At 36.2% G+C, this 27,602-nt stretch overlaps 1 protein-coding gene across 8 annotated transcripts in view; it reads right to left on the bottom strand.

Moving 5' to 3' along the window:
- LCOR (ligand dependent nuclear receptor corepressor) overlaps positions 1-27,602 on the bottom strand; it is a 124,181-nt gene that overhangs the window by 38,734 nt on the left and 57,845 nt on the right. For 6 of the 8 annotated variants that reach the window (XM_061402961.1, XM_061402959.1, XM_061402963.1 and 3 more), the window contains 2 exons: positions 23,688-23,753; positions 23,275-23,354 (listed from right to left, as the gene is read on the bottom strand). In XM_061402961.1, the coding sequence (XP_061258945.1) occupies positions 23,275-23,354; positions 23,688-23,753 (146 nt within the window). Of the gene's footprint in view, positions 1-23,274; positions 23,355-23,687; positions 23,754-27,602 lie in introns of those variants that run through there. The other 2 variants (XM_061402964.1, XM_061402965.1) reach the window with 1 other exon arrangement.

Below are 27,602 nucleotides of genomic sequence, written 5' to 3'. Positions count from 1 at the left end.
AGCATAACGTGTTTTCTCCAGACACAAAACATTTTTTTAAGGGCCATTAGGACAGAAACTCAAAAATAAAGTACTTGACTTAATAATTCTGTCCCTAGAGTACTATTTTACAAATGGTAGCTTTCAAATCGTTAGTGGGCTGTGAAATTAATGGGTCAAAACTAGCACTAGGAAAAAAAATTGAATGCATTGTATTATAAGAGTTAAATACTTCGCTATCTTAAGGGTAAACATTTCAACATTATATATATGTATATATATGCTTGAATATGTTTGCAATATAAAAATGTGGGTCCTGATCAAAGTTTCAAAATGCCATTCTAGATGACTCTCAGAATATGCTCTCAGATGGCAGAACTGGTCTAGGCTGACAGTGCTTTGCACTTACCTCCACCTTTGCAGTTAATAAATAAATAGTAAATTATGATGACAGAAAACAGTATAAAGAAAAACAAAGTACATATTTTGAGTTCAAGTGCCTATAATTTACTTCACTGCAATGCATCAACACATGCACTTAGTTGTATCATGAAAAACTTTAAAGTGCTCTAAATACTAAAAGAAAATGTGACATACCTTGGCACAATGAAAAGGAAGTAAACGTTCAAGGCACACTACAATTCACAAGTGATTTCCTCAAAAACTTTAAACACACCCAATGATATATGCCATCTACTTTCCATGATTTCCCCATGACTCAACTGTGTCAACAGTCCAATTCAAAATATGTTTTTTGGAAGGACATTATACATCGTAAGCAAATAGTTCACTATGAAGAACTCTCCTGCACACTCAAACTAAAACAATGATTCCTTAACATTTTCCGTAAGACACTGTATGTTTGCCATATTAGTTTAAAATTTCTTAAAATATTTTAAGTGTTACAAATCATTATAAAAACCTTTATTACAGTTCTCTTTGCCAACATTCTCTTCTATGGATGAAGGAAATTATTAAGAAAGTAACTTTTAGAAATGAATCACAATCTAATTTTGATACAAATTTAACATTTAAAATGTATCAAGAACAGGTATTAGAGAGTTTGATAAAATCCTTATTTGCATTATTACACTTCAATGCCGTTCACTGTTTATTGATTTTTAAAAATCAGACATTACATGGCGTAACTATTTAAGTGTCCTTAGCCCTATATTTAGTCAGTAAAGTTGACTTTGAACAGAATTATCTACACTTTATGTTTAACGTAGCATTCAGGCTACTTTCTACCTAAATCAACACAGAGCAACTAATCTAGCATTCAGTAAGGCAACAGCTACATGTCCTTTCTTGAATCAAACATTTACAAATTTTATCAATTTGTACTCTGAAATATACTTTTTAGTTGGTTCATAATAATTGCAGTCATGTCTATTCATTTTGTTTTGTAAATAGTTTCATGGTTTGTAATTCACACACCATACAATTCACTCATTTAAAGTAAAATCCAATGTTTTAGTATATCCATAGAAATGCAGAACCATCACCATAATCTAACTTTAGAACATTTTTATACCCCCAAAGGAATCCCTATATCCAGTAAGAGTCACTCCCCATTTTCCCAACCTTAGTCAACCACTATATTATTTTCTATAAGACTTATCTGTTCTGGAAATTTCACACAATTAGACAATATTTGGGTTTTGGTGACTGACTTCTTTTTCCTAGAATAATGTTTTCAAGGTTCATTCAAGTTGTAGCAGGTATCAATATCTACTTCCTTTTACTGCCAAATAACATTCCACTGTAAGGCTAAACATTTTAACCATTCATCAGCTGATGAACTTTTATGTTGTTTCTACTTTTTGCCTACTGTGATATGAATAATGCTGCTTTTAATATCTGTGTACAAATTTTGTGTGGATATATATTTTAATTTCTCTTGGTAGGAGTGGAATTTCTGGATCACATGGTAACTATCAGGAAGTGTCAAACCATGTTCTGAAGTTGTGCACCACTTGACATTTCTAACAGTAATGAGGGTTTCCACTCCACATACTCATGGATATTTGTAATTTTTTGATTACACACATCCTAATACGTAACAAGTGATATCTCATGATTTAGACTTGCATTTATTTTCCTAATGACTATTGGTGTTAAACATCTTTTTGTTTGCTTGAATATGAAAGTGATAGTCACTTACTCGTCTCCGACTCTATGTGACTCCCAGAAGCCTCCCACCAGGCTTCAGTCTATGGAATTCTCCAGGCAAGAATACTGGAGTGCATTGCCACACCCTCTCCGAGGGATGTTCCCCATCCGGGGATTGAACCTGGGTCTCCGGCACTGCAGGTGGACTCTTTACTATCTGATGCACCAGGGAAGCCCACTGGCCATTCAAGTATCTCCTTCAGAGAAATATATACTCATACAGTTTGCTTGGTTTTCAATTGGGCTATTTATCTTTTGGGGTTTCTCTGGTGGCTCAGGGGTAAAGAATCTGCCTGCAATGTAAAAGACACAGGTCGGTGGGTTTGATCCTTGGATCAGGAAGATCCCCTGGAGAAGGAAATGGCAACCCACTCCAGTATTCTTGCCTGGGAAATGCCATGGACAGAGGAGCCTGGAGGGTTACAGTCCACGGGATTGCAAAGAGTTGGACGTGACTTAGCAACTAAACCACCACCACATTTATCTTTTTATTGCTGAGCTGTAAGAATTCTTGATATTCTGGATACAAGTTCATTATCAGATATGTAATTTGCAAATATTTTCTCCCATCCGTGCACTTTCCTGACACTTCACTGATACTATTTTAGCAGTACAAAACTTTTCTAATTTTAATGAATCCCAATTTGTCTTCTTTCTTTTTGGCTATTTGTGCTTTTGCTATTGTATCTAAAAAAAACTAGTGATTAACCCAAGGCTGTGAAGATTTACTCCTATGTCTTCTTCTAAAAGGGCTTCCCTGGTGGCTCAGACAGTAAATAATCTGCCTGCAACGCGGGAGACACAGGTTCATTCCCTGGGTTGGGAAGATCCCTTGGAGAAGGGAATGGCTACCCACTCTAGTACTCTTGCCTGGAGAATTCCGTGGACGTTCTCCATAGAATGGAGGGGCCTGGCGGGCTACTCCATGGGGTCGCTTTACCATTTTAGGACTTACTTTTGGGTCTAAAATCCATTTCGACTAAATTTTTCTGTATGGTGTAAGGAAGGGGTCCAACTTCCTTTGTGAAAAATCACCAGCAATAAAGTTTACTTCTGCATCTCAATTCTGTACCATCAATCTCTATATATCTGTCCTTATGCCAGTACACACTATGTTTATCATTACAGTTTTGTAGTAAGCTTTCAAACTGGGAAGTGCAAGACCTGTCAATTGGTTCTAAGATCGTTTTGGCTATTCAGAGTGCCTTGGATCTTCATATGAATTTATCATTAACTTGGCAATTCCTGCAAAGAAACTAGCTAGGGTCTTGACAGGGAACATGCAGATCATTTGGGGCGAAATGCCATCTTCACAATATTGAGACTTCCTATCCATGAACATCATCTTCTTTAATTTCTTTCAACAATATTTTATCATTTAGAGTGTATGAGTCTTACACTTTTTGTTAAAATTTATTTCTAATATTTTATTTTTAATGCTATTGTAAATGGAATTTTCTTAATTTCATGTTTAGATTGTTCACTGATAATATATAGAAATTCAGCTATTAAAAAAAAATGCTGTATTCTGCAACTCTGCTGATTCTGATTAAGTCTAATAGTGTTTTATAGATTCCTTAGGATTTTCTACATATAATATCATGTCATTTGCAAACACACTTTTATTTCCTCTTTAATAATCAGGATAATTTTCGTTTCTTTTTATCACTTAACTTCCAAAGCTAGAACCTGTTGTAAAACACCAAACAGAGAAGCGGTTACCTGATTTTAGGGGGAAACTGTTCAGTCTTTTACTATTAGGTATCATGTGAGCTGTGCTTCCCTGGTGGCTCGGTTGTAAAGAATTTGTCTGCCAATGAAAGAGATGTGGGTTCAATCCCTAGATCAGGAAGATCCTCTTGGAAAGGAAATGGCAACAACCCACTCCAGTATTCTTGCCTGGGAAATCATGGATAGAGGAGCCTGGCAGGCTACAGTCCATAGGGTTGCGAAAGCGTCAGATATGACCTAGTGACTAACCAACAACACAGATATATTAGCTGTACATTTCTGTAGGTCAGGCTGATGAAGTGCCCTGCTATTTCAGTTTGCAGGGCATTTTTATGATGAATAGGTATTGGATTTGGGAGGCATCTACTGAGATGACCATGTGATTCCTGTCACTTATTTTATTAACACACTGTATTACAAATTAATTGATTTCGTGGTGTTACACCAACCTTGCATTCCTAAGACAAATCTCACTTAATGGTGGTGTATAACAGTTTTTATACATTGTTAGGTTTGGTTTGCTAATATTTGGTTAAGGATTTTTTGTGATTATACTAGTGTGTAGTTTTACACACTAGTGATACTGGTCTGCAGTTTTCTTTTTGTGTGATGTCTTTGCCTGGTTTTGGTTTTCAAATAATACTGGCCTCACAGAATAAAGAAATGTTCCTTCTTTATATCTTAGACAAGTTTGCAAGAATTGGTATTCTTTAAAAAAAACTATCTGGTAGAAATTATCAGTGAACTAACCATATGCTTTTTTTTCCTGAATATTTTAAAATCACTATTTCAATCTCTACTTGTTCTGGGTCATACTAATTTTCTAGGGCTACTATTAATATGGGCTTCCCTGGTAGCTCAGATGGTAAAGAATCTGCCTGCAATGCGGGAATCAATCCTTGGGTTGGGAAGATCCCCTGGAGAAGGGAATGGCAACCCACTCCAGTATTCTTGCCTGAAGAATCCCACGGACAAAGGAGCCTAGAGGGCTAGGGGTTGCCAAGATTCAAACACGACCGAGCGACTAACACACATATTATTAATTATACACATTATTAATGTAACTACTATCACAAACTGGGTGGCCTAAAAACAGTAGAAAAGTACTTGTCTCAGAGTTCTGGAGTCTAGAAGTCTAAAATCAAGGTGTCTCCAGGGCCTGCTCCTTCTGAAGGCTCAAGAAGAGAGTCCTTTCTTGCCTCTTTCTAGCTTCTGTTAGTTTCTAGCAATCCTTGGTGTTTCCTGGCTTGTGACAGCATAACTCCAATTTCTTCCTCCATCTTTACATTGCCTTCTTCCCTATGTTACGTGCATCTGTCTTTCCAACTCTCTTTATAAGGATATCAGTCATTGGATTTATGGCCCAACTGAATCCACTAAAACTTCATCTTGACTTCATTACATCTGCAAAGACCTCATTTCCAAATGTCTTAAGGCTTCCCTGGTTGCTCAGATGGTAAAGGATCCACCTGCAATACAGGAAACCCATGTTCACTCCATGGGTCAGGAAGATGCCTTGGAGAAGGGAATAGCTTCCCACTCCAGTATTTCTGCCTGGAGAATTTCATGGATAGAGGAGCCTGGTGGGCTATATACTCCATGGAGTCACAAAGAGTTGGACACGACTGAGCAACTAACACTCACAGGTACCAGGGATTAGAACTTCAACATTATCTTTTTTGGAGGAAGGCGGACACAATTCAATCTGCAACATATATCTGATCAGATTTTCTATTTCTTCTCGTGCCAGTTTTAGTAGTCTGTGTCTCTGTAAGCATGTACCTATTTTATCTAAATTATCTAATCTTTTGGCATACATATTATCAATTGTACTCCTCTTATAATCCTTTTTATTGCTCTAAGGTCAGTGGCGATTTCCCCTGTATCACTTGTGATTTAGTAATTTGAATCTTCTTTTTACTCTGATTGGCATTAAATAAGGGTTTTCTCAACTACTGACATTTTCATAGAACCAACTTTTAGTTATGACGATATTCTCTATTTTACTATTTATTTCTGCTCTACTCATGCCCTTATTTCTGCTTACTTACGGTTTAATTTGCTCTTCTTTTTCTAGTCCCAAAGTGGACAGTTAGAATAATGATTTGAAAGCTTTTTCATTTAACGTAGGCATTCGTAGCTATAAATTACCTTCTAAGTACTGACAGCTATATCTCATAAGTTTTGGTATGTTTTGGTTTTGCTTTTATTTATCTCAAACTATTCTCTACTCCTTTGTGATTTCTTCTGTGATCCACTGGTTACTTAGAAGTGCTTTAATTTCCACAGATTTGTGAATTCCTTACATTACTCTGTAACTGATTTCCAATTTCATTCCACTGTGACTGGAAAACATACTTTGTATAATTGCAATTCTTAAAAAAAAATTTTTTTTTATGGCCCAGCATATAGTCTCTCCTAGAGAATGTTTTGTGTGCACTTGAGAAGAATGAGTATTTTGCTCTTGTTTGGTGGAGTGTTCTATAGATATCTACTAAATTTAGTTGATTCATAGTGTTGTTCAAGTCCTCCATGTTTGTTGATCTTCTGCCTACTCTATCCATTATTGAAAGTGGACTACTAATGTGTCCATCTATTACTGTTGAATTGTCTATTTCTCCCTTCAATTCCATAGCATTTTGCTTCATGCATTCTGGGGGTCTACTGTTAGGAGAGAATATAGTTATAGATTGATCCTTTTCTTGTTTTCTCAAAATGTCCATCTTTATCTTTAATTCCCCAGCAGTGTGGAGCCTCTGATACCACTTCTCAGAGGATGCTGTCTTGAGCGTGCAGTCTCTGTCCACCAGGAATAACTATGGGTTTAGATTGGCTCCCTTTGGCAGTTTTTTTCTTGAATCTCTCCTTTGTAAGCTTCTGGTTGGTCTGCCTATAGTGGTTTCCCAACTCAGATAACAGTCTCTACTAACTGTCCCACTATTTTTGCCACACCCTGCAGAATAACTGCACCTCAGTCTGATCCAAGAAAAGTGGAGCCTTGTTGCAGGGGCAGGGTATTGCCAGTCTTTGAGGCCTGTTCCAATCCCAGGAGGGCACTTTCTTGCTGTTTTTCTGGTTCTCTCTTTAAACTTCTAACTTGTTTGCCATTTCACTTGTTGCTATTAGCACAAGGAACTACCAGCCTCCTTTTAACTGTTCGCCACAAAGATCATAATTTTCAACATCTTGTTGCAAGCTCTGTTTCAAATAAAGTTAGTCTTCTTAGGAGAGCTACAGAGGTCTCTATTCTTAAGGCCCCCCTCTCCCTTAGGAATAACCTTTCTGACACTCTGCACAGGAACTGGGGGCTGGGAGAGTGACTCACTTCTCTCAGAGTGACATCTGTGCTCTGTGAGTGGGGGTGCCAGATAACTTGCCCTTCTTGGATGAGGCCTGGCCCAGCAACTGAGGCCTAGTATTCTTAGCCTGCTATGTTTACAGTAGACTTCCACTCACAATAAAGGCTGAGTGAGGAAAGGGGGCCCTGGGCCCTTTTACTTGATCTGTCTGGATGAAAGTTTCTGCAATAAGAATCCCGAATGAATAAAAAATGCCCACAGTTTTTCTCTCCTGTTCAGAGTACAGCTTCTCTCAAACTGAGGTCAGGGAAGTAAGTAGGAGTGGGTCATAGCTCAAATGTCTTAGACTCTTGTTCTTACAAAGATTAAATAGATTTTTTTTTGGAACAAATGATTCTCCATTTGCTTTATGCCCTTAAGATAACTATTTTCCAAGTTTATATGTCCTTTTAAAATAATTTTCACAAAATAGTTGTTTTAATTAAAACAATCTTAACCATATTACAACCAAAGATGAAAAATACAGCACAATATCATGTATTTTTTTCAAGTGCATCTGGCCATGAAGTTAAAAATTTACAGCAACGACGTATAAACAAAATGTAGTTCATCCTCCCTCACTGTAGCTAAGCATACCAAAATTAAATGAACCAATGAGAACAAAAATGTTTCTATGACACAGAGCTGAAAAAGCTAATACAATAGTCAGGAGATAGGAAGTTAATTCATGTGATGTCCCCTCCCTCATACATGAATTCTAAAAGGAAACATTATGTATTGTGTGGCAAAAACAATAAAATGATATGACATACTATAAACAAAAAAACCAGTGTTCTTTGCATTTATTATCATTCCTTACCAAACAAATTCTTGGCCCAGAACTAAATAGGAATAAAACGACATCAGAACTGGAATTTATATCACCTATGAGTTGCTTCCTTCAGAATTCAAGAATTAGTCTACGCAGACTGGTTGGTTCACAGTCAGAGGTAATTCTGTCCTACCAGAATCTACTACGAGCTTCTTGAAAGCATACATGCCTAGAACATACTCCCAGAGCTTTCGATTCTGTAACTCTGGGGTAGGGAGTAGTCACGTTTTTTAAAAGCTCTCTCCTTAATAAGGACCTGTAAAAAGGCATCATTAGTTCACACTTTAAAAACTATTACATATTTATAGTAAGTCTTTGTATTTGGGAAGGCAAATTCCATTTGTCACTTATATTTTCCGAAATGTCCTGGCTATTCAACCTTTATTCCATCAGACTGCATTTAAAATTACTCAGTCAATTCTGTTCCCACTACCACTAGTTCTCCAAAGAAGACGTTTTGATCTGATTAGCACTATATTTAGAAAGTAATTCAGGAAAAAGCAACATCCTTAAAGATATCCAGTCGTCTTTCTCAGGAACTGCTTTACATTTATCTTAAAATTTAATGGATCTCAAAATTCTACTGGACTACAGGAGATCAAACCAGTCAATCCTAAAGGAAATCAGTCCTGAATATTCACTGGAAGGACTGATGCTGAAACTGAAGTTCCAATCCTTTGGTCACCTGATGCAAAGAACTGACTCCTTGGAAAAGACCCTGATGCTGGGAAGATTGAAAGCAGGAAAAGAAGGGGACGACAGAGGATGAGATGGTTGGATGGCATCACCAACTTGATGGACATGAATTTGAGCAAGCTCTGGGAGATGGTGAAGGAAAGGGAGGCCTGGTATGCTGCAGTCCATGGGGTCGCAAAGAGCAGACACGACTGAGCAACTGAACGGAACTGAAAATTCTGTTGTTAACTCATGTAGTTCTCACATATTTATTATTTTACATTTTAGTATTATGAAATGTTTATTTTCTAAGTGCTAGTGTTGGGAAAATGAACAACATGTGTGTACGTGCATGTAAAACTTAATTTTGTATACAGCTTTCAGGGAAAACTATGTCATCAATTTCAGTTGCTATGTTCTCTGGTAGCCTCACCAGTTTATGTCACTTTTCCAGCATCCTTTTAAGGAAACTCCTTTTAAGGGAGCTGTGGCGAGCTGTCAGCACGTTGTGGTCTTATGACTCATCACCAAAAGCAGGAAAAAGATACACTGAATGGGCTGGGATCTTCTTCAACAGAAAAGCCCTCAAATTCTGTATTAAGCTTCTGGTTATCTAAAAATATGTAATCCATATAATTTATTTTTATCTTTATTACATTTGGGGGAATGACAAAGAAATAAACATCTAAAAGATGTTTCCAAATAGGTTTACTCTATAACATTTCTCTACAACTAAAAAGTACTATCTTTCTGTACTACTAGAAACGCTAAATAAATTTCTTCATGCTAAACTGACACTACAAAACACTGCTAAGGGAAATAACACATGATGTGCATAAAAATGAGATAAACCATAATCATAAATTGAAAGGTTTAATACTGCTAATTCTCTCCACACTGATCCACAGATTCGGCACAACCCTAATAAAATCTTAATAGGTCTTTTTTAAGAACTGATAAGTTAAAAACATATAGGATCTAGAGCAAGTTTGAAAAAGAAAATAAATGGGATTCGTACTACTTGATTTCAAGATATAAAGATAGAGCAATAACGATACTGTAGTATTGGTGTAAGGACACACACATACAGTTCAATGGCACAGGACAGAGTTCAAAACACGCCTACATGGTGCATTATCAACTGACCTAAAGACGCCAAAATAATTCCATCTGGAGCAGGGGAGGAAGTCTTTTCAACAAATGATGCTGGAACTGGATTACCTTACAGAATACAATAAACCTCAATACTTACCTCATACAACATATACAAAAACTAACCAGAAATGAATAATAAATCAAAATGTAAGAGTTAACATCACTAAACTTTCAGAAGAAAATATGAAATTTCCTTGTGCTTGACAATGGATTAGGCAAACATTTCTTGAAAAGGACATAAAATCCTGAGTTTTAAGAGAAAAAACTGATGAGAGGTTTTACACAGGATATATAAAGAACTATTACAGCTTAGCAAGTATTTTTAAAAAGCAAGAAATTTATACTGTGTTTCACAGAGATATGTACAAAGAAAGACGCTCAACACACTAGTCACCAGGGAAATGAAAATGAAAATCACAATGAGGTACCACTACAGACCTACCAGAATAGGTAAAGTTTAAAAGACCAATTATATAAAAATGTTGGCAAAATGTGCAACAGTGGAATTCCCATACACTGCTGATAGAAACACAGTCACTTTGGTGAAATACATGACAGTATAAGGTTAAATGTGCAATTACAATATTACCCAGCAATTCCAATTCTAGGTATTGAATCCCTGAGAAATGAAAATATATGCCCAAAGACTTACATGTGAATAAGCCTAATAGCCAACATCTGAAAACAATTCAAATTCTACTTAAAAAGAAAAAATGGATAAATAGTAGCATATTCACACCCACAGAGACTTACTTAGCAATAAAAAGACGAAACGTCATATACAAAATCAGGAATAAATATTTAAAAGTTATGCTAAGTGAAAGAAGTAAAAAATAAAAGACTATATACCTATAATTCCTAAAACATAAAATTCTAGAAAAGATAAAATTATAAAGATTGCTGGGGTCTGTGGGTCCAATAAAGTGATTGATTACAAAAGGGCAGGAGGAAACATTTTAAGGTGAAGAAACTGTCTTGTACCTTGACTGTGATGGCAGTTATCAATTGTATACACATATTGAAATGCATTATCTGTACTCTAAAATGAATTTTTATTTCATTATGTATAAATATTACCTCAATAAAAATCATTCCAAATAGATTCAGGGTATTAAAAATGCTAGATACTGAATGTATCACTGAATTGTGACTCCTGAACTACCACATGAAATCAAAGAAATGACCTTTACTTACATTTTCAGAGTCATAAAGAAATGTGACACATTTCCAAAAACTCACGCACGTATCTTTCTCTTCAAGCAAGCATATTTGGAGGTTAAAAAAAAACAGTATCTTTTACTTGCCATCCACTTCTTTGCATAGTATTCTGACTGGGTATGTCAACGGCCACGAAATGGTGGCATTTTGATACTTTTTTCTATATCCTTAGATATAAATGAAGATAAGGCTGATTATTGCACAACATTTGGTCTTTGCCAATAAAGCTATATTATTTGGACTAAAAAGTAGGTATATGCATTAACAATTCCTCACCAAAGAAACCAGATTTCCCCTACAAAAACAGAAACCAGTTTTGGAACACAGAAAAGACCAAATATCCTGTACTAGACAGTAAATAAAAAAGATCAAAAAATGACGGGGACATGTCAAAAAGACATGGGAGGTTAGCTTGAAGAGGCCCTGACTAACCAGATTTAGGACACTACATGATAACCTACTGAATAGAGAGAGAATCTTGACTCCACACTGGCAGAGGGAAGAGAAAACTCTTCCTCAGTGCTGTCGTTCAGTCGCCAAGCAGTGTCCAACTCTTTGCAACCCTTGAACTGCAGCACACCAGGCTTCCCTGTCCAGCACTCTCTCCTGGAGTTTACTCAAATTCGTCCATTAAGTTGGTGATGCCATCCAACCATTTTATCCTCTGTTGCCATCTTTTCCTTCTGTCCTCAATCTTTCCCAGCGTCAGTGTTTTTACCAATGAGTTAGCTCTTTGCATCAAGTGGTCAAAGTATTGGAGCTTCTGCTTCAGCATCAATCCTTCCAATGAATATTCAAGGTTGATTTCCTTTAGGATTGACTGGTTTGATCTTGCAGTCCAAGGGACTCTCAAGAGTCTTCTCCAGCACCACAGTTTGAAAGCATCAATTTTTTGGCGCTCACATTGGTACTAGAAAAACCATAGCTTTGACTATAGAGACTTTTGTTGGCAAAGTGACATTTCTGCTTTTTTAATATGCTGTCTAGGTTTGTCATAGCTTCTCTTCTAAAGAGTAAGCATCTTAATTTCGTGGCTGCAGTCACTGTCTGTAGTGATTTTGGAGCCCAAGAAAATAAAATTTGTTACTGTTTCCACTTTTTCCATCTATGTGCCATGAGGTGACAGGACTGGATGCCACGATCTTAGTTTTTTGAATGTTGAGTTTTAAGCCAGCTTTTAAAGCCAATTAAACAATTTATTAATAGAAGAAATAATGGAGTCAGAAAGATCACTATTTTCAAATCACTGGAAAAATAACTTAATCCAGCAAAAAACTACCATCAATACTAAAACTGAAATGATGAAAGTTTGGTGAGGAAAAACTATTACAGTCACTCAAAGTATCTATGTACAAATTACTTATTAATTATAAGGGGGAAAACAGTTAACATTTCAGTGGAGAAACCCAATGGGCATAAACCTTGTCAAAGTTAAAATCACTTACTAAACTGACACTGTGTGTATTTCATGATGTGATGGATTCATAAGGATATCACTGGATATTCCTGATAAAAGATCATGACCTGAATTTAACAATGAAGGAACTATCGAAAACCTAAATTAAGAGACATTCTACAAAATGAATGACCTACACTCTTCAAAAACATAAATGTCATTAAAAATACAGAAATAAAAGGCTGAGGAACCATTCTAGATCAAAAGAGACTAAAGAGTAATGAATCTCAAATTCAATGAATAATCTTAAATTGGATTTTGGGTTAAAGGAGTGGGTAAAAAACTATTAAGTCACTGGGACAACTGGGAAAAATTAAATGAGATTCATAGATTAGACAATATATCTAAGCTAACTTTCCTGACTTTTGGTAACTGTACTGTGTAGTTAAGTAAGTGGATATCCTTAGTCTTAGGAAATAGAAAAATAAACATGAAAATACTTAGGAGGAAAGGGATATGAGGGATATGATGTCTACAACTTACTTTCATATGGTTCAGGAAGATGCGGGTGTGTGTGATATGCAATATTTGTGAAAGAGAAAGATGAACAATGAATTAACAAGGCAAATATGGCAAAGTAAGTGGCAATCTAGGTAAAGGGCACACGAAAATTTTCGTGCCATTCTTTTACCTTTTTTATAAATGTGCAATTATTGAAAGTTAAAAGTTTAAAAAAGTCAGGTGGACAAATGTTGAACTCTACTTTCCTTCCACAAGCCAAGTCTTCCTTGTTTCTCTCCTACTCTCTTCTCTATAATCCTAGCTCTCTTGCCATTAAATTATATTTGCTTGTGTTGTTGCTCTGATACACAGAGGAAGAAAAACAGAGAGAGCAGTAAATAGGATACGGAAATTAATAAATTTCAGCATTCTCTTAATTCCAACAACCTGATGGAAGATACTCAAAATGGAATAAAATGTTTTGTCAAGGGCCAGAGAGTAAATACTTGAGGCTTTGCAAGTCACATACAGTCTCTGTAACACCTCATTCTTCCCCCTCCAAAACTACTTCTTTAAGCTTGTAGGCATTACAAAAACAGACTGTGGGCTGGATTTTCTGATCCCTGACAGAATATTAAAGTTCTCTAAGAACTATATAAAAGTAGCTCTACTGATCCCTGAAACAGCAAGGACATTACTGAATAAATGAAGCAACAAAATTGTATGAGCATGGTAGTTAGTTGTCAGGGCAATAAATAGTTAATAAAGTTAAACTTTAAACAAAAAATAAAGATTTAACATTTCTTAAAGTTTCTTTTCTAACTCTAAAGTTTGTCACCTTTGAGTTTGCCTGGGGGGAGTAAGAATGGGGGAGATCACTTACATAGCTGCTTATTTTCAAGACACAACATCTTAGGAAAAGTAATGAAAGAAAAAATAACAAGTTTCACTTGGGAAAGGTTAAGAAGGCCTAGACTTAAGAAGTGTGATACAAAACTGATGGGGTAACATTTTAGAGCTGTTCCTGTCAAAATTCAAGACCATTCCCACGCTGTAATGGGGTTCATTACAGCGTGGGAATTTCAGTTCAGTTCAGTCGCTCAGTCGTGTCCGACTCTTTGCGACCCCATGAATCGCAGCACGCCAGGCCTCCCTGTATATCACCAACTCCGGAGTTCACTCAAACTCACATCCATCGAGTTGGTGACGCCATCCAGCCATCTCATCCTCTGTTGTCCCCTTTTCCTCCTGCCCCCAATCCCCCTAGGATCAGAGTCTTTTCCAATGAGTCAACTTTTCGCATGAGGTGGCCAAAGTATTGGAGTTTCAGCTTTAGCATCAGTCCTTCCAAAGAACACCCAGGACTGATCTTCAGAATGGACTGGTTAGATCTCCTTGCAGTCCAAGGGACTCTCAAGAGTCTTCTCCAACACCACAGCTCAAAGGCATCTATACTTCGGCGCTCAGCTTTCTTCACAGTCCAACTTTCACATCCATACATGACCACAGGAAAAACCATAGCCTTGACTAGACGGACCTTTGTTGGCAAAGTAATGTCTCTGCTTTTGAATATGCTATCTATGTTGGTCATAACTTTTCTTCCAAGGAGTAAGCATCTTTTAATTTCATGGCTGCAGTCACCATCTGCAGTGATTCTGGAGCCCCAAAAAATAAAAGTCTGAGACTATTTCCACTGCTTCCCCATCTATTTGCCATGAAGTGATGGGGCCAGATGCCATGATCTTCGTTTACTGAATGTTGAGCTTTAAGCCAACTTTTTCAGTCTCCTCTTTCACTTTCATCAAGAGGCTTTTTAGTTCCTCTTCACTTTCTCCAAATTTAAATAGTGTTAAAAAAAAAATCCATACCACATAGTAAATCTATGAATTAAAAGCATATGTATGCATGCAGGTTTTGTAATAATTATTTTTAAAAGACCTATGCAAGTAGAACATGGAGCTACAGCTACAGCCATGTCCGCTACCAATGGCTTACTGACATTTCAAGCAATAAGCTAATAAGAGCTGACAAGATGCAACTCATTGATTCAAATGCCACTCTCCTATGCTTATTATTTTAAATGCCATCAAGTCTTAGGGAAAAGGACTCCACCATTTTACATGACTGTATTTTTTAAGGTCAGTTATCTAAAAAGAAAGCTTCTTATTTTGTGTAAATTACTGCTTTTTACATTAACTAAATATGAATTGTTGGGCTTAATACAATGTTTACTGTATGTCAATGTTATCTTCGGGCTTCTCTGGTGGCTCAGCTGCTTAAGAATCCACCGACAATGTGGGAGACCTGAGTTGGGAAGATCCCCTGGAGAAGGGAATGGCTACCCACTTCAGTATTCTGGCCAGGAGAATTTCATGGACTGTATAGAGCATGGAGCCACAAAGAGTTGGACACAACTGAGTGACTTTCACTTTCAACATTATTTTCAATTTTGTTAAGCAGACCAATAGGTTAAAGAATAGGAAAATGACGAAGTTTGAAGCCTGCCTACATATCAAGAGTTAAATACAGTATTAAAAATGTCCAATAAATGTACCACAAATGATTCTTATCAGTATATCTAATTGTTATTATTGTACATGGAAATTAAGCCTAAAGTGCAAGTAGTAGCAAATGACTATTCAGTTCAGTTCAGTCGCTCAGTCATGTCCGACTCTCTGCGACCCCATAAATCAAAGCACTCCAGGCCTCCCTGTCCATCACCAACTCCCGGAGTTCACTCAAACTCACGTCCATAGAGTCAGTGATGCCATCCAGCCATCTCATCCTCTGTCGTCCCCTTCTCCTCCTGCCCCCAATCCCTCCCAGCATCAGAGTCTTTTCCAATGAGTCAACTCTTCACATAAGGTGGCCAAAGTACTGGAGTTTCAGCTTTAGCATCATTCCTTCCAAAGAACACCCAGGACTGATCTCCTTTAGAATGGACTGGTTGGATCTCCTTGCAATCCAAGGGACTCTCAAGAGTCTTCTCTGACACCACAGTTCAAAAGCATCAATTCTTCGGCGCTCAGCTTTCTTCACAGTCCAACTCTCACATCCATACATGACCACTGGAAAAACCATAGCCTTGACTAGACGGACCTTTGTTGGCAAAGTAATGTCTCCGCTTTTGAATATGCCATCTAGGTTGGTCATAACTTTCCTTCCAAGGAGTAAGCATCTTTTACTACTATTTTATTTAATTCACCAGGATCTATAATCAGAACCTGCTGTTAGTTTTTCTTCCGTTAGACATGTATAGTTTTTAAAACTATTTTCTTTTGCTAACTACTACCTTTTAAACATTACATGAGAATGAAGCAGGGAACTTTACTCTCAATGACAGAGCTCTGGTTCTGGGCAAGCAGGTTGTCAGTATTCCCTGGTGTCTCAGTGGTAAAGAATCTGCCTGCAATGCAGGAGACCAGGGTTTGATCCCTGGGTTGGGAAGATCCCCTGGAGGAGGAAATGGCAACCCACTCCAGTATTCTTGCCTGGAAAATCCCATGGACAGAGAAGCCTGGCCGGGTACAATCCACAGGGTCACACAGAGTTGGACATGACTGAAGCGACTAAGCAACAGCAACAAAGCAGGTTGGAGGATTTAAATCTCCTTTAATTTCATTAGCCACCAATATTCCATATGCAAGGAGGGATCCATTTTTTACTTCTCTGGTATACTCTGGTTTACCAAGAATCAGACTTTTATCAAATTTGCCAAATAACTAGTGTATCTGCTTAATTCTAACCACGTAATATTGGATAGAACTGATCTCCAATTAATGATTTCTCTGAATCTCTATGTTTGCCTTAGGGGAAAAAAGTCCACAGACTGGGAGTATATATTAAAAAAACACAACACACACACACACACATGCATACACACAAATCACCCTCCTGCCCGCCAGAAAAAACTCTTTGATACTGAATCTTGGATGAGCACTGATTCACCGTGTCAAGTGGTTTTCCTTAATCTTTTAAAATAATATATATAAAAGCCTCTGGAAATACAACAAGGTTAGGTCTTGCAATTTAGATTTGTACACTTAACTTCATAAGTAATTAATCATGTACTAATGTCTGGTATTCATTCAACTTATCCTGTATTTATTTAAGTCTCCTACGTAAATAACTCTTAAACTTCTCAGATTTGCTTCTTCTTTCTCAGTCCTAACAGACAAGCACTATATTCATACATTTTTCTTCCACAGTTCCATTTACATAATAGGTACTGTGAATACTTATTGAGTTGTGGTTCTCTAGGACAAGATGACAGACAAGTCTTTATCAGCAGTGTTGAATATGCCCAAACTGATACATTCAGCATAAATACATGCTGTAGAATACAATCAGAAAATAATAACTTAGATTTAGCATCTGCTCTTACTATAAATTTCAATGTGCTAAAATTGAAATAAAAATTAAAATGTAAGAAGGATATCTCTAAAACTTCTAATTAGTGCATACTCACAAAAGAGGAAATGACGAAATGTTCAAAGTAAACACAACATGACAGGGTAATAATAGGCATGAAAAGTATCTAGTTACATGATTCCTGAGAATAGATGGGCACCGAAAGAGAGAGAATCTTGAAAGTGAAAAGTGAAAGTGAAGTCGCTCAGTCTAGTCCGCCTCTTTGTGACCCCATGGACTGTAGCCCGCCAGCTTCCTCCATCCATAGGATTTTCCAGGCAAGAATACTGGAGTGGGTGCCATTTCCTTCTCCAGGGGATCTTCTTGACTTACTCCAATCTTATTGCTGGTTACTTACAAAAATAAATTCTATGCCTCTCCTGTGTCTGTCTATCCAGACCTATATATTCTTCAAAAATGTACCACAAGTCCTAACTTCTTAGAACATTCTCCTAACATGATTGTCAAATACTGAACTTACTAATAATAGCCTTATAATAAACTTAAAGAGCATAAACAATTCATATTTGTATACAAAATCCCATCTCGCATTATCCTTAGTTATTAAAACATCCATAACTCTTTACAACAGCTATCTCCATCTCAGCCAAGTACAAGAATATCCATTATCATACACTGATTCATCGCTTAAAATTAGTCCATTTTTAAGGATATGAAATCCTGAAAGTAATTTTTAATTCTTTCCCTCTCTCCAGTACTCCTTCACTACTATTGGATCAGCTCTTCATGCTATCAACACAATCCTACAATTAATAACAGCATCACAAGATAGCTTCTGACATAGAAATACAGGTGTATGTGTACATATATTTAAGTATTAACACACATATTTTGTAGCTCAGACAACTAAGGAGGTCTAGAAGCAATGATGTTCTAGTACAATGAGTATACCTAGTGTTTTGCTATCTTATACAATTTTCCAAATTAAAAAAACAAGGAAGAATGGATCAGTTCAGTTGCTCAGTCGTGTCCGACTCTTTGCGACCCCATGGACCGCATCACGCCAGGCCTCCCTGTCCATTACCAACTCCTGAAGTCTACCCAAACTCATGTCCATCAAGTCGGTGATGCCATCCAACCATCTCATCCTCTGTTGTCCCCTTCTCCTCCCGCCCCTAATCTTTCCCAGCATCAGGATACATGTATATTTATGGCTGAGTCTCTTCACTGGTCACCTGAAACTGTCAAAACACTGTTAATTGGCTATACCCCAAAGCAAAATGTTTTTGGTGTTTAAGAGAAAAAAAAAAGAAATGAGGATTCCTTGGCAAAATCCAAGGTTCTGATAGAGAAAGCAAAGGTAAGTGTGGAACAGTTTTCGGGGCAAAAAGGTAAAGATTGATAGAAACGTGATAAACAAAAAAAAAAAGATGAAAAGCCAACCAGAATGGGCTTTCAATGGACAAATGTAAAACAACTCAAACTACAAAATAAATAATGATTGCAATAAATTATAATCCAAAGAACAAAATAAGAATTCATGAGTCAATACTGACAGGTAAACAACAAAAACATAAATAGAGAAGGGAAACATCTTCCTTACAGTAAAATTTCAACAAATAGAGTTTGAAGAAATAATAGAACTAGGGAAGCATCATTTGGTAAACACCATGCTAGTATTTTTTTTCAGACAAGATTAATCAATTGATGCTAAAATTATGATGAGAAAAAAATATTTACAAAATCTCAAAGTATGTCTCCACAAGATACCTATCAAGCACAAAAGGGAAAAAAGCAGAAACCCTACAGTATAGGAAACTTGGCAGACACAGTCTTAACCAAGTGATCAAATTAAACATCACCAAGTGTTTCCTGATATGGTGCACTAAGGATGACACCCCGTCAATTCTATGCAATTCTTGCATAACCTGAATTCAATTATAAGGACCATCAGACAAACTGAGGAACCATGAGACAAATCAATTTGCTAGCATTCTTCAAAAGTGTCAACATCATGAAAGGCAAAGAAAAACAGAACTATTAGACTAAAGGAGACAAAGCAGACATGACAGCCATATAACAAAGTGTGGTCCTAGATTGACTCCTGGACCAGAAACATGACTCTATTGGGGTAACTGTTGAATTCTGAAAGATATGCAGATTACAGTACTTTATCAGTGTTTATCTCCTGATTTTTATCATTGTATTGTGGTTACATAAGACATTATCATTTGGGAAACCTAGGTATAGAGGAATTTATTATTTTTGCAAGTGTTTTATATATCTAAAATTATTTCAAAAAGAAGCTAAGAAAAAGTATAAAAGCCTCATAAGTGTATAGTACACAGAAAGCTTTTCGTGCATATACTTGGTGTATGTAAGCAGTCAAAACAGTTAGCTATAATATTATAATTCTCCAACTTCATTATGTACACTGACTTCTTATTCATTTAGTACACATTTTAGAGTATATACTACATGCCCAACAAACAGGAAAGGAAGGAAAGAAGGGAGAAGCCAAGTAAGGCAGGCAGGTAGACACTCACTCGTTAATGGACTCCTAGCACAACTGAGACTGGCTATTTCAAATATACTCATGCCCCTTTACACTCTTATTCTCTTCCTCTTCCAAACTGAGTAATTTCAAATACCACTTAATTCTTACTCTACCATTTTCCATATTCATGTTTCTAGCTTTGTAATCAAAATCCACGTACTCTAAAAACATGGATCCAATCCCAGCTATGCGACTTTGCCCTAACTCAGACTGATCCTTGCCATTTCTTTATCTGTAAAACTGGGATGGCTTTAACCAGCTTTATAACTAACTTTATAGGGATGTTGCTGTGAGAATTAAATGGGAGCAAATCAAAGTAACTGGCACATAGTAGGTGCTCAAAAAAAGTTACTTGTCTTTCCCATACAAAATATATTTTCTAACTACTGAAGTGTAGATGAACAATCATTTTACTAATTTCTAGGTAAGTTCCTGTTATATTTTCCAAAAAGGCAACTTCATATTTTTCACTAGATATTTTTAAAGTGTTAGTTGCTCAGTTGTGTCCAACTCTTTGCAACCTCATGGTCAGTACCCCACCATGCTCCTCTGTCCCTGGAATTCTCCAGGCAAGAACACTACAGTGGGTTGCCTTTCCCTTCTCCAGGGGATTTCCCTGACAGACCCAGGGATCAAACCCAGATCTCCTGCACTGCAGGCAGATAGATTCTTTGACCAACTGAGTCACCAAGAAAGGGCAGGTATTTTTGAAAGTAAATGTAAATAATGTATTTATTTTATCCATTCTAATAGTATCCAATGAAAATCAAATTAACTAAAAACAATTAGGAATAACCTGCATCTCATTCTTAAATATCAGACTAGTATTTCTAACAGCTTTTTCAAATATTACCTGGCATCTCACCATGCCAACCTCAAATCAAAATTCCAATATTGTGCTCTATGCTGCCACCTCTTGGCTGTTAACCACTCTCTCCCGTACTTCTTTCATTTTTGGAATCTTTCGGGCTTCCCTCAAAGCTCAGTCGGTAAAGAATCTGCCTTCAATGCAGGAGACCTGGGTTCGATTCCTGAGTCGGGAAGATACTCCTGGAGAAGGAAATGGCAATCCATTCCAGTATTCTTGCATGGAAAATTCCATGGACAGAGGAGCCTGGCAGGCTACAGCCCATGGGGTTACAAGAGTCGGACACGACTTAGCGACTAAACCACCACCACCAAACTCAGCCAAGTCTCAACCCAACGTAGGTATAATTAACTTTCAGATCTACTCCTTCTCAGATAAGATGCACAAATGTCTGGAAGAGTTTCAACACAATCACTTTCAATCTAACACAACTAAAGCTATTTATCTGACAAGTTATGTTTTCTAGGCTCTCTCTATGTTTAAAGACACAGACACTATGGCTGTCTCTGATAAAAACAAATGCCAAAGACAGGTAGTGAAAAGTCTAATGGAGAAGACTACCTTTCCCAGATCTAGCTGGCCTTTCAAACAAATATTCTTTCTAACTAGAATACTAACTAAAAATTACAGAACTACAAACAGTAAGAATAGCTGCTAATGGTTAAATGCCACATGGTTCCATGCCTTGCTATTTCTGTATTTTCTTCTAAAAATATTCATGAAGTATTTTATCCTCATATAGCGATGGAAAACTCAATCATATTACAAGAATATACTGTACTCTATTATTGACCACAGAAGAGCTTTCCTCCCAATCCTCTTCTGAAAAAAAAGGTAATCAATCATTGGCTCCTTCTGTACTGCCAAAATGCCTATTAAATAACTTGCTCAATAATTGGTCACAACATATATGAATGTACACACAAAGACACACAGTTTAAAATGATGAACTTAAACTTCATTGGTAGCTGCTTAATTTTCCGGTCTTTTCCAAACTGCAATAAATTTCAAAACACTTTACTCATTAACTCAATAAAAACAGACCATCCTGGATAGTCACAGCAACAATTTTTTCATGTACTTAAGCAAGAAAAAGATGCCATAAAAGAAGAACATTAAAATGCTCTTAAATTAGCTTTGATTTAAAGCAACCTGCCAACAATAGTAAATAATGGTAGAATGGCTATATGCAAGGGTACAAAATAGCATAAGTCATGGTCCGTGGTCTTCACAAGTTGACAATGTAGTCAGGAACACAAGACTCAAACACAGAAAAGGATTAATAACAGAAAGCAGAATATTAATTGACAAATAATTGGTGTAATATTTACTACAACAGTGTGAAGTGTTGAAACAGCAGTAAGAGCAGAGGTATACCATTTATAAGAAAGGAGAGTTAAGGTAAGACTAAGAGCAAGCAGAATTTCAAGCTTTAAAGAACAAGTGCAATGGCCTAGTCCAAATGGTAAAAGTACGTCGTTTACTATAAATGATCAGACCAATTTTGCGTAGAAGACTAGTAGTATTGCTAAGAGAAGTGGACCAAACTGGGAGGGCACCGAGACTCTGAGCATTAGGCTAATGAATCCCAAAGACAACTGTAAAGTCACCAGAGACTGAGTGTGGGTTAACATTTCCATACTACTCGAAGAGTGAGGGTTACGGGAAGGCAGGGAGGAGAAGGGTTTAACCATGTACCAGTGTTTAACACACTGACAAAAACTGAGAGAGAGGAATCATTATTTCAGTAGCCCAGAAAAATGCTAATGGTCTGAACTACGGTGATGACTGTGAAAAGAGAAAAAGAATGATATTCAGTACAAAGAAGAACTGATACAACTTCGTCAATGATTTGAAGTCAGAAGTGTACAAGGAAAAGGAAGGAATTAAAAATGTTTTAAACATTTCCATGGAACAGAAATACCATGAAAAGAAACATAAATTCACTGTAAAATTATAAATAATTTCCAACAACTTTAATGTCTAAACCAAAATTCTTTTTATGTTTAACACAAAGCAATAAAACAAGAGAAACCCTAAGGTACAGCCAGTTTCTACACCTGAATATAAACAGCATCCATGCTCAAGTATTATGAAGAAACATAAGACGGCATAAACCACAGTCCATCGTAAGTCTACATGAATTAATAACTACTTGATCTAGGTGCTTGTTACTGTATAAATGACTCCCACTACATGAATTACATTTCATATTTAAAATAACACAACAGTTTGAGACCTAGTTAATTATTCTGTCTAGTGAACTACATAAATAGGGCATTGCATGTTGGGATATAGATTTCTCAACAGACTAAACAGAATAGAAACCGTCTAAATCGCTAAACCGAGTTATTATCAAATCCTTTATAAATGAACATGGAACCTGTACTCCTACAAATTCTCCAACAAAGTAACCAAGTTTTGGGAAAATAAAATCTACAAAATACCACTCTAGACAAGTTTCACAAGTTTCTTGGTTACCTTTACTTTATCTCTTCTCAAGCAACAGAATAGACAATTTTCATCAAAAGTCCAATCAGAAATGCTTTCAGGTTCACAGTCTGCAAAAACAGTAGGAATAACAAATTAATAGTCACAAAAGAGGATCTTTCAGGAAACAAATGAGAACTAATTTCAAAAATATTATCTGGTTTAACTACACCAAAAATACAGGCTCCTTATCTGCAATAATTGTTCACTAGTTAATATACTTTATTCATAAGTATATTTGCATTATCACAGATAACTACATACAAAAAGATGCTTACATGGGTATAGCGTCATCCCACATAAAACTGTGAATAAAAAGGAGAAGGAGACTGGGGCTTAAGTCACCAAGATATCATTTATGTCACCAGGAAGAATTTGAAATACCAAAGAAAGATTTTGAATACCTTTAAATAAACTGAGATCTTTTAATAATGCAGGTCCAAACAGCCCTTCAAGAATACTTTCAAACCCTGAAAGGATGAAAAAAATTCATTATTACAATAATATTCCCTACAGTAATTTTAACCTAGTTGCATGAAAAAATGATGGTGCTTTCCTTCCATTCTCAGGACCTCCAGATTATTATTGAAAGGATGCTGAGGAGAGTGTCAATGACGAATCTAAAAGGAGTATTTGCATTTTCGTCAGTGATTAACACTCAATACAAATTCACAACCCATTCAAGGACAATACAAAACAACAGTAGAAATAACCAATGAAGGAATGTAAATTCATGAGGTCTCTTACCATCTTACAAAATTCCAAATACCTCTTTACATAAACTTTCAAACTTCATTTTAAGAGGCACCTTTCCAAATGAGTCAAACTGCTTCAAAATTTTCAGTGTTCTGGGTTAATCTAAACAGCGTATTTCTGAATCTGAACTGAGTTAATAGATTCTTCAATCTAACAGTTTTTTAAGAAGGAAAAGCCTCACTGAAAACAACATTTGTATCACAAAAAGAAAAAGACTTTTGTCATTAGTTCACACTGCCACAGTAACTACTGGGTCTATTTATGAACCACTGATTATACACAAAAAGAGAGACAAAGAGAATTCAAAGATACCTATACATAGATGTTTAGAAAATGAAAACAAAAATAAACTTTTCTAATATATTACCTCAAATACCACTGATTAACTCAATGAAAAACAAGTTAAAAAATATCTTTGTCACCTTGCTGTCTTCTATATTAAGAGTAAGGAGGAAAATGCAAAAGAGAAGCCAACTGTACCTTCATACAACACAACAAATAATGGGTTAGTAAAGCAGTTTCCAAACTCTATGTATCATGACCTCATTTGGAGCTCAAGTAAGTAAAACAAGAGGCCTATAAATAAATGTCCTTTAAACATGACCTTAAGAAAGAAAGAAATGGTCTTGTGCATTCAATGTCCACATTTCAAATGTACAGAAATATTACTGTAATTAAGAAAATATGTAAGTTTGACTGAATTCCTCGTAGTTTGGGCCACTATGCATTTTGTCACATAATCTGATTATCACCTAAGGGTTTACAATTTTTTTTAATTGTTAAAAAGTACCCCCATGTTCAAAAGTGAGGGAACCACTAATTTAAAATCCTATAGCCTGGTGGGCACATGAGGCCCACAAACAGGGACGTTTCCTAACCACAAATACAATCACCAGAAAGTTTGGAAAGTAAGCGGGTAAGAAAGATGGTCCCAAGAAACAGTATCTTATCCCCTTATAAGAGTAACACTGTACTGTAAAGGATTCCTCTGTCCTTAATATTAAGTCATCATATTCAATAGGGTAAACCCTAGAGTTTGTACCATCTACACTGTAGTTACTTGACTTTCCTATACTATTTTCATGATTTCTAGATTCTAGGTTTTTCATTTATTATTAACAATCAATTGTTTTTCAACTCTCTTTTGTTCTTCCCATCAAAATTATTCCAAGGACATTAACAAAACCAAACTACCCATTCAAACAAATGGAAAATATCTACCCTGTTTATTATTTGCCTACTATAATTAAAACTCTGTTCACTAAATTACTATGTCCTCTTTTCTCTACACTAGGGAGGATAAAGTGTTGGGCTAAGGTTTTTGAGGGTGGGAAGGTGGTGGGGAGGGAATGAGAAGGAAATGCTAAGTACTGCCTATCCTGGGTCTGCAAACTAGATACTTTCAACACTAGCTTACAAAGAAAAAAAAAAATCCTGTAGCCTGCCTCTAGAGCCCTCTTACTCCCAAAATGGATTTCTAACTTCACAAATATTAATGAAAGTGTTTCAATATCTGGCAAGTACCAAGTACACACTGCAAATAACTAAAGGGGATTATGGGTGGCTCTTATTCTGAAGAGCAAATCTAATATGCTTTCACCTGGATTTATATGAAATAATAACAAATTCCAAATGTGTATGCTCAGCATAAATTCTTCAAAGGGAAAATGTAAATATAGCAAAAAATGATACTAAGAAAGAAAAAAATCAAATAAAAGCCTTGGTAGGTAAAATTTTAAAAATTACAAAAGATAAAAGAATTAGAAAGAATAGTAATAACATCAATAACACAAAAACACTAACAAAAATTGAATCACATTATCAAAGAACAGGAAAAGGGAAAGACCAAAAATAAACAAGAAAAAAAATCTGGTCATAAAAGCAAAGATTTAACCACAATTAATTTTGATCAAAACAGCAACTGTAAACAAGTCTTGCTCTTGTCTGCAACAATACATTAAACCACACAGATACTGATCAGATACCGTTAAGTCATATTTTGCCTACTCTGCTTAACTGAATTTAATGCCACTCAGTTTTATTAATATTAAATATTGAATTTAGCAGTTGCATAGCAACAAGGAATGTCTCATGTGCTATGCTTGACATTAACAAAAGGCAAATAAGAAAAGAATAAATGTATTCAAAATTTATACCATGATCTCATAGAAAAGCCATGAAGATCAACAACAAAATGCCAAGGAAAATTAAATACATAATGAAAAAGACAGCTATGTCATTATGTTCAATCACCAGGGCTTAAAACTCACCTGTATGTAACATATTACATGTAAAGAAATATTAATAATTTTATTGAGCATGACTACTGGCCAAAGAATCCCCATCCAACATTGCAACTGGAATGAAAGCTGGTCTCCAATCTCTTCTCACTGCAACCTCAAGACAATCACTGTGTCTTCAGATCGTCTTCCTAAAACACTACTCTAACAATGTGACCAACTGTTCAGCAAAACCACACTTTGTTTTTAAAAACAAATCCCAAATTCCTAAGTCTAGCAATCAAAACCATTTATAATTAATAATTTGACCCTAACCTACCACTGACAGCCTTATTTCTCAAAACTTCCCTGCTCACTATCCCAGCTCCAACCAGGCTGGTATTCTAACGTGTTCAATCATCTACCATTTCTATGTCCTCATATTTTCTGAAGCCTTTTCATTTCACTTCTGCCCAAATACATTATCTCTGTCAAGGCATTCTTCAGCTTATTCAACAAATAGATATTTGCTTATCTAACATACATTAACCAAAAGCCTACCACCTATCAGGGACAGTGACAGGCACTGAATAGGTAGGCAATGATGAACAGACATGGTACCCGCCCTCAAGGAGACTGGGTTTCCAGTTTTCTCATCCTCAGAATTCACATTATCACTCCCTGTCTTTTAAATAAATGTTAATTGCCCTATGTTTTCTCTCTTCTATTAATATTACATGCAAAGCACTGTCTATGAAAGTATTCTGTAACATAAGAGTTGTCATAGGCTATCTAAACCCAGCTTCTGTTTTTCTTTCCATATGTTTAGGTCCTCAAGGAGATTTAATATGCCAAGAAGGCTAGGAAGGAAGGCCTTCCTGTTTCCCAGAATGTTCCTCTTATACTAGGGCTCTCTGGTTTTCAGTTTGATTTTAATAACCTACCTCTCAAAAACAAAAGACAGAAGATTAAAATTTCTCACATATTACCCTCTTCAATCTAAATCATATCTCTATTTCTAACCAAAATGGGAAAAGCAGATTATGAAAAGTAATGAGAGGAATGTATCAAATACACAGACAACTGAAGTAAGCAACAGCCTGTAGTTCTGAAATAAGAAAAATATCATAGATGGAATGAAAAAATGGTTCACGTGTCTTGGGAACCTTTCCTGAGAGAACAGTACAGTGATTATCAGTCTGAGAGACAATTTTCACATCAAGGTCTCCAAGCTCTTACAAAGCTTGGTGCCTGGTATTTAAAAAAAAAAGAGCTCAATCTTCAATATGGTATCATTATTTTATAAAATACCAGTTCAAAGGTGCTTGTTGGTAACAATCATCA

The sequence above is a fragment of the Bos javanicus genome, chromosome 26 (assembly GCF_032452875.1).
Source record: "Bos javanicus breed banteng chromosome 26, ARS-OSU_banteng_1.0, whole genome shotgun sequence".
Lineage (NCBI taxonomy): Eukaryota > Metazoa > Chordata > Mammalia > Artiodactyla > Bovidae > Bos > Bos javanicus.
This window is presented reverse-complemented; position numbering and strand designations above follow the sequence as displayed.